General features: G+C 44.9%; 1 protein-coding gene and 1 long non-coding RNA gene across 2 annotated transcripts; one reads left to right on the top strand and one right to left on the bottom strand.

Moving 5' to 3' along the window:
• Nucleotides 1-4864: 4864 nt before the first annotated feature.
• On the bottom strand, nucleotides 4865-7237 carry LOC145581801 (uncharacterized). Its single transcript, XM_081638831.1, has 4 exons — nucleotides 6903-7237; nucleotides 6280-6688; nucleotides 6027-6193; nucleotides 4865-5940 (listed from the first exon to the last, which is right to left on the bottom strand). The coding sequence occupies exons 3-4, from the start codon at nucleotides 6171-6173 to the stop codon at nucleotides 5182-5184; spliced, it is 906 nt and encodes a 301-aa protein (XP_081494957.1). The 5' UTR covers nucleotides 6174-6193; nucleotides 6280-6688; nucleotides 6903-7237; the 3' UTR covers nucleotides 4865-5181.
• A 15-nt stretch (nucleotides 7238-7252) lies between these two features.
• Nucleotides 7253-8309, top strand: LOC145581802 (uncharacterized). Its single transcript, XR_014099684.1, has 3 exons — nucleotides 7253-7583; nucleotides 7891-7997; nucleotides 8168-8309. It is a non-coding gene; the product is annotated as an uncharacterized LOC145581802 (long non-coding RNA).
• The last annotated feature ends 256 nt before the right edge of the window (nucleotides 8310-8565 follow it).

The following is an 8565-nucleotide window of genomic DNA, read 5'->3' as shown; positions in this document are numbered from 1 at the left end:
AAGGATGTGGGTCATGACACGAATGAGTGTATCAACTTGAAGAGACTGTTGGATAAGTTGGCCGACAAGGGTCTGCTGAAACCCTATGTGACCAAGTCCAAATTCACCTTCAAGCGGACAGACAACACGTCCGAGAAAAAGCAACAAAGTGAAAAGAAGAATGACAAGGAAGATGATGGGAATAGCACTGATTCAGGTTTTGTGGCCGTCATATCAGGAGGCTTTGCTTCAGGCGGCCCTACCATGAAAGGAATCAAGCAGGACGCTCGAAATTTGTCAAATGTGATGCAGACGGACGTTGTTAAGGCCGAGCCATTTCCTGAAATGACCATAAGTGAGGCTGACCGTGGAGAGGTCAGAGCTTTGCACAATGATCCCATGGTCTTTGTAATGAAAATAGCAAATTTGAAGGTGGGACGGATATTGATTGATACGGGCAGTTCGGCCGATATCATAAGTCTCTCGGCCTTGAGAAATTTAAGCTTCCCAGAAGATGCTCTCCAAGATATAACTCACCCCTTGGTAGGATTTGGGGGGAATGTCATTCATCCAGTTGGACGGATTGACCTTCCCATCCGTTTTGGGCAGAAGGGTGAAGGAAGAGACATGGTCGTCCGTTTCCTTGTGGTAAAAGAGTTGACTGGGTACAATGTAATCCTTGGCCGCCCTACTCTCAATGCAGCCAAGGCGGTCATAGTGCCCCATTTGATGTTGCTGAAGTTTGAAAGGTCGGACGGAAAAATTGGAACAATTCAAGGAAGTCAGAAAATGGCTAAGGAATGTAATCAGCTGGCCGTGAAGCCAACAGCACGCGGCCCAAAATTGTCCGAGATTAAGGAAGAAGGAACCTCACCCCCAGCATACCAGGTCGGCCAGAAGCGTAAGGCGACCAGGGCAGAAGAAGCCTAGCAACTAATGACTGTCGGCCGGCCAGATGAGTTGAGGCCCCAGCCGGCCGGCAGCCACCAGGATATAGTGCTTGACTCCAACCACCCAGAGCGGACAGTTAGTGTCGGCACTATAGCCTTGGAATTGCTTGGGGATGAGTTGGTTCAGCTGTTAAGGGAATTCAAAGATGTGTTTGCATTTGAAGTTGATGAAATGCCAGGAATAAGTCCTGACCTGGCCGTGCACAAGTTGGCCGTGAATCCTTTGATAAAGCCTGTCCGCTAGAAGAAGAGAAATCACGGGGAGGAGAGGAATCAGGCGGCCGCAGCAGAGGTTAAAAAGCTGCTGGACGCCGGTTTCATTCGGCAATGCTTTTACCCAGATTGGGTGGCCAATGTAGTTCTTGTGAAAAAGTCGAATGGGACTTGGAGGATGTGCGTGGATTACACGGACTTGAACAAGGCGTGTCCTAAGGATAGCTTCCCCTTGCCTAAGATTGACCGTTTGGTTGACTCTACGGCCGGACACGCCCTTATGAGCTTCATGGACGCATACTCCGGATTCCATCAAATTCCTTTGTGGGAAGAAGATCAAGAGAAAACAGCGTTTGTGACCGAGCAGGGGTTGTACTGTTACAAGGTTATGCCATTCGGCCTCAAGAATGCTCCTACTACATTTCAGAGGCTTGTTAATACGGTCTTTAGAGATCAGCTCGGCCGGAACATGGAGGCATATATTGATGACATGATTGTCAAGTCAAAAGAGTTGGCCAACCATCTCAAGGATCTACGAGAAACGTTCTCCGAACTCAGGCGGCATAAGATGATGTTAAATCCAAAGAAGTGTGTATTTGGTGTTAAGTCCGGCAAGTTTCTCGGATTTTTGATTGATCAACGTGGAATCGAGGCCAACCCTGAAAAAATTCAAGCCGTCCTTGACATGAAGTCTCCAAGAACAATCAAGGAAGTGCAAAGACTGACCGGCTGTTTAGCAGCCCTTAGAAGATTTTTGTCAAGATCAGGGGATAAGTGCCGTTACTTTTTTCAAACCATTAAAAAGAAAGCCATGTTCGAGTGGACAGAGGAGGCCGAGGAAGCATTCGTACAGTTGAAAAATCACTTGCATACATTGCCTCGCCTCGTCAGTCCGCTCAAGAATGAGAAGCTATATATCTATCTTGCCATCTCCGAACACTCTCTAAGTGCCGTCCTTCTTGCTGAAAGGGACGGCCATCAGGTCCCGGTGTATTTTATCAGTCATGTACTTCACAATGCTGAGCTGAAGTACCCCCCAATTGAAAAATTTGGCCTGGCCTTGTACATGGCATCAAAGAAGCTGCGGCCATACTTTTTAGCACATTCAATTGTGGTCTATACAGACCAACCCTTGAAAAAGCCGTTCTCAACTTTAGAGGCAAGTGGCCGCATGCTCAAGTGGGCCTTAGAGCTCAGAGGTTTTGATCTTGTGTTTGAACCAAGGAAGGCAATCAAGGGGCAAGCCTTTGCGGATTTTTTGGCTGAAATGACACGGCCTGATCTTCAGCCGGCCGGGGACCAAGTTTGGAAAGTGTTTATGGATGGTAGTGCAACAGCGACCGGGTGTGGCGCTGGTATTATATGTGAATCTCCTGAGGGAGACAAGTATGAGTACGCGTTGAGGTTTTAGTTCCAAGCGTCAAACAATGAAGCTGAGTACGAAGCATTGTTGGCCGGCCTAAGGATGTGTAAAGCGGCCGGGGCAACCAAAATTGAAGTATGCTCGGACTCCCGGCTAATAGTCCACCAAGTCAATGGTGGCTTTGAGGCCAGGGAGCCGGCCATGATGAAGTACATGTAGCTAGTTAAAAATGAGGCCGAAGGCCTAGAGCTTTTTTCTCTCAAGCAAGTTCCCCGTTCAGAGAATCATCAAGCGGACGCCCTCTCCAAATTGGCTTCCTCGGCGTCATGCGATACTCCAAGATCAGTGTTTTGGGAAGTAAAGGAAAAAAGGAGCATTGATGCCGAGCCCGTTCAGATAATAGATAGAAGTTCAACCTGGATGGACGGAATTATTTCCTACTTAAGGGATGGAATACTTCCGGACGATCCGAAAGAGAGTTGGCTATTGAAGAGGAAGGCGGCCTGGTTTGAGATGAAGGATGGGGAGCTATTCAAAAGAGCCTTTGTGAAGCCTTACCTTAAATGTATAACTCCTGAAAGAGGGCATGATGTGTTGGATGACCTTCATCAGGGGCATTGTGGTTCGCATATTGGAGGAGGAGCCTTAGCTGAAAAGGCGACACATTTGGGATATTACTGGCCGAGCCTGAAGTCGGACGCCATGAAAATGGTGAAAAAATGTGACAAGTGCCAGAGATTTTCAACCCTTATTCATCGTCCAGCAAATAGTCTATCAGCCATCAGTAGTCCGCTTCCCTTTGCCAAATGGGGCATGGACATTTTGGGGCCGTATACTCCTGCATCCGGCCAAAGACGATATGTACTAGTGGCAGTAGACTACTTCACTAAATGGGTTGAAGCTGAGGCCGTCCGGGGCATTAAATGGACGGATGTGTCAGCCTTCATTTGGAAAAGCATAATCACTCGGTATGGGGTACCTCAGTCAATGGTGTTCGACAATGGACCCCAGTTTGAGACGCGTCAACTCAAAGAATGGTTGGGAGACCAAGGCATTACTCATTGTTTTGCCTCAGTTGGCCGACCACAAGCCAATGGTCAAGTTGAGGCCTATAACAAGTTGATTTCAAATGGGATCAAGCGCAAGCTTGAAAAGGCAGGCGGCCTATGGGCAGACGAGTTGGTCAATGTGCTATGGTCCATACGGACAACAGCAAAGAGTTCTACAGGGGAGACTCCATTCTTTTTGGTCTATGGAGCTGAGGCTGTACTCCCAATTGAAATGTACGAGCCCACTTTGCGGGTAATGCTTTATGATGAATCGGCCAATTGGGAGGCCATGAAGACCGCCCTAGATTTCCTTCCAGAAGCTAGGGGCAATGCGGCGCTTAGGCATGAAATTTATCGCTTAAGGATGACAAGGGCATATAACCGCCGAGTGTCTAAGCGGCCGCTCAAAATGGGGGATCTAGTGTTGAGAAAAATGGAAGCTGTTGGTCGTGCCAATGAGGACGGCAAGTTGACTCCAAACTGGGAGGGGCCGTACAGAATCAGGGAAGAAGTCTGAGACGGCACATATCGCCTTGAGGCAATTGATGGCCGTCAGATCCCACGGACATGGAACACTGACAATTTGAAGAAATATCATGTTTAAGTTTTTATTTCTTTAAATACTTAGCCAAAAAGCTGTTTATACAGCTAGGTCTACTGACCGAGCCTTGTAATTAAAGCCATACGGCCATAACAATGTACTTTTGACAAAAATTAATGAAAAGTCAGGCATTGTTGAATTATTCGTTGTTTTAATTTATGATTAAAGGCCGAATGAAATGATTTACTGAGTTGCTTCCAATATAGTAACACGGCTTATCATTCTTTTTGAATGGCCGAGTTAAAAAGGAAGCAAGGTTGCTTCCAATATAGTAACACGGCTTATCATTCTTTTTGAATGACCGAGTTAAAAAGGAAGCAAGGTTGCTCCCAATATAGCAATTCGGTCATGCAAAAATTCAGAGAACACTGCGTCCGCCCCATTTCTCGGCGGACGATTAAGGCAAGGTATTCCAAACTTGTGTAGAAAGCAAGTGTCTTTTACAAATAGGACAAGGGCATGCCTAGGCGTTTAGCCCGGCCAATCAAGGAATCTCTAAGTTGAGATAATACTTAGGATTTCTAGGGTACGTCCGAGCGATAGATTCAACGGACTACTCGTACAATGATAGCCGAACGGCCAATTAAATTGATTCGGTGCTTCACCTAGTCCAAGGGCAATCATTACTATGATTTGATTAACTTGCTAGTCTTCATACCCTTTTAAGGCATAAAAACTACCAAGTTAATCAAACCACTTAGAAAATGGACTAGGCGAACACCGAATAAAGGGGCATACCCCTAGGAACGTACGAAAAGGCATAATATTGAGACGTACGAAAAACTTGCAAAAAACAGAAAATTTGCAAAAAACTGCTAAGTATGAAACAGAAGTAAAAACCGCTCAAAAGGCGGACAAAATTTTCATTAATAAGACCGCACAAAGGCGGCCGAAATGTTTACAAAACCGCTCGAACAGGCGGCCTCAAAATAAGAACAAAAAAAGAGAAGTACAAAATAAGCTAAGTACACAGTAAGCTGAAAAAAGAAGGAAAGCTGAGCAGACGGCTGCTGGAGGACCTGAGCTCTACTTAGCCGTGTTATCTGTGGCATGCTCCTCCGCTGTCTTGGCGTCCTTGGCCGGGGCAGCCTTGTTGTCCGCCTCCTCCTCCTCCTCATCCCCGTCCTCTCCAGACTCGGAGGAAGTAACTACTAGTTCTGGAGGAGGCATGCCGGCCCTCCTTGCCTCTTCTTTAAGGCAGACGTACTGAAGCCGCTTCTTGAAGCGTTCCTCGTAATAGGCGGCTTCACCTTCGTCCACCATCAAGTTGAAGGCATCAAAGAAGTATGCCTTAAGCCTGTCTTCAGCATTTTGCTCGATGCGGATGACTTCTTCAACGCTGATCGGCCGAGGAGTTTTAAGTTGCTCCTCATAGTCCGCAATGGATTTCTTTAAGGTCTCCACCTCGACCTTCAGCGCGTCCGCTTCATCTAGAGCAGACTTAAGGTTGGCTTGGGCCAACTTCAGCTCACTTTTCAAGGCTTCGCACACCTCGTAGCCCAGCTTCCACTTCTCCTTTTCCAGGACGGCCTCGTCCCTTTCAACCCTCATGGCCTCCCTGGCCAAGGACTCCTGTTCGAGTGCCTTGCCCAGTTTGACCAGGTCCTCTGTTTGCCGCGCCGCTTTGTCGGACAGCGCGGTTATTTGGGTCTCAAAGTGTACCCTTTGGACGGCGGCCGTCCCAGTTACAGCATCCTCGGCCTTCCTGATTTCGATCCAAGCCTGCTTCAGCCGCTCGTTCTCTTTATCCTTCCATTCAAGGAAGGCGTTCAGGCGGAGGAAGAGCTGCGGACAGAAGAAGGAAACTTAGTCAAATATAGAAGAATTTGCTAAGTGTTGGAAAGAAAAGGTATAGAGAAAAGGAGACGCACCTCAGCAGTACAGTTGAGCATAGGGCCGAGGAAGCCCTCATTGATTCCCCGCAGCTTATCACGCTGCGCTTGGGGAACCGCGCAAACCATGGCCTCGCGCATGGCCTTCCTGTCCGCGCCAGTCAGTGACTGGCCGGGCAGCCTCATTTGCAACTCCTCTGAGATGTCTGCGGACGACCGTACAAGAAGAGTTAGCTAAAATTTACAAGTACAAGTAAATCAAATGGTACAAGAATAAAGAAGAAAGGCTAACCAGTGGAGAAGCTTGGAGGAGAGAGATTGATGGGAGGGGGCGGCAAAGGAGCCTCCCCCTCATCCGGACGACCCTCATCAGCATCGCTGGACGGCTAGTTGACCAGCATCGTCCCGATCCAGCGACCGGTCATTTTTTCTGGGGTTAACTTATCCCCACCGTCCGAAGGGACGGACTCTTCATGGACCTGATCAGCAACAGGTTCCATGGGCTTGGAGGCCCCGCTTTGTGTCAGCCGAGGTTGTTCTCCTTTAGACTGCGTTGTAGCAGTCTGCGACTTTGCCGTTGCCGTTGCCGCTGCCTGAGAAGACGGCTTGGAAGCAACCGTCTTTCTCCTCTTGGATGCGTTCGCATCAGGAGTAGACGTGGCCGGCTGCTTCCGCCTGGCCTTCGGGGTAGAGGAGGAGGTCTGCAAAAATACAAAGTTAGAAAAATTTAAAAAAAAAAAAAAAAAAAATACAAAGTACATGATGGCGTCCGTGCGATTTGGGAAAGGAGCTCCCTTCCAGCATGCGTGAACGGACATAAAGCGTCCGTGCAAACTCAGGAAGTAGGTTCCTCCCAATATAGCAGAACGGACACAGTAAGGAATGAGAAATTCAAAAAATAAACTAAGTGTTTACCTCTTTGAGTTGCTCATACATCTTGAAACGAGCCTTGTATCTGGCCAAGTCCACCTCGGACATCTCAACCTCTGCTTTTTGGGCCGAGTCACACTACTACAAAATTGGTCAAAGGAACCTATAATAAAAGACCCGTTGATTAATTTAACGGCTCTCTTTAATATAATAGATCTAATATTAGAGATAACGGGTCTCTTATGTATCATATGGCCCACCAAAAGATGGAGGGAAAAAAAACAAGAGACCCCTAATTGACTCAACATGTCTCATATATGTGTAAGGGTCCACCACTTAAAGGATTGATATCAAACCCTATTTCTTTCTCTTCCTATTCCCCATCACTATTATTCACGGCCGCTTTCCTTTTCTCTTTTCACTCTCCTCTCATTTTATTTTTCTTTTGAAGCAAAAAATGCTGCTTCCACCTCCTTCTTAACGTCGGTGGTCGCTTCCATCACCTCCTCAACGCCGGCGTCGCTTCCTCTTTTCGCCATAGGAGAAATTGCGCCACAACCTCTTCCTCCTTGACACGCTGTTGCTGCCTTATTTTATTTCATCACTAATTCACCATCAATCAAAGCTTAAATTTAATTAAAGGTAAATTTTGACCATGAAAACTCCAGATCTGAAGTTTTCATGGTTAAATTTGGCCAAAAAGCCAAAATTGAAGTGTTTAAAAAGGTATATTTCCATTTCTACATTATTTTAAATAATTTTACAAGTTTTTGGTGGGGTGACCATGAGTTTATTCGTGGTGATTTCGGGTTAAGGTCTAATAGTTTAGAGATTTTTTGTGGGTGGCCGGGGTTTTTTTTACTGGTGGTCTGGTGGTGTTGGTATTTTTCTTGTTTTTTTTGCTCTATTTGAATGTTGAATTGTTTTAGTTTAACTCTAATAAATGGGTATAATTTCTATCTTTACCTTCTAACAGTTTGTCGAAATGCTATGTGAGGAATTTAATTTTTTTTAATTTAATATTAATTCACAGGATATGAACTAGCAATGGCGACGAAAAAGACGATGATAATAGCTGATTAGTGGTTCTCCAAGTGTATAGACAAACATGGCGACTGGTTCTTTAATTACTTTGATGAGGTGCAATTTTTCTCCTGTTTGTTTGTTTTTCAATTACATTTTATATTTACACTTTAAATTTGTTGTGCATATCTCATTTATTTTGTTTTCTCTTTGTTTAATATAAATCTAAAGTTTTTTAGTGGAATTCTCAATTATAATCATTCGTTATCTTAATTTTGTTTTGTCAGATTTGTTGATGTCGTTACAATCAAACAAACAAGAAGCAAATGGAGTACTCAAGTCTAATTACTGTAATTGTAATAATTGTAAATTTCAATAGATTCAAACAATGTTTTTAGTTGGGATTTTATGTTCATTGATTTTTTTTTTTTCATCTCATCAATTTGAAGTGTAATTTGCATGTGACATAAAAATTAAGCATACAAATTACTAATACTACCAATTTATAATTTAGCTCCTCAATTTTGCTAATTTGTATAGAGAGTAAAAATAAAATTAATAACAATGCAAACCGCAAAAAAAAAAAAAAAAAATATTATTTTTTTTTCAAAATATAAACAACAAAGAGACCCGTTATTTGACCTGACAGGTATGTTTCATGCAGTCAAACAAACCCCTTATATCA

This window comes from Chenopodium album, chromosome 15 (assembly GCF_948465745.1).
Source record: "Chenopodium album chromosome 15, dcCheAlbu1.1, whole genome shotgun sequence".
NCBI classification, from domain to species: Eukaryota; Viridiplantae; Streptophyta; class Magnoliopsida; order Caryophyllales; family Amaranthaceae; genus Chenopodium; species Chenopodium album.
This window is presented reverse-complemented; position numbering and strand designations above follow the sequence as displayed.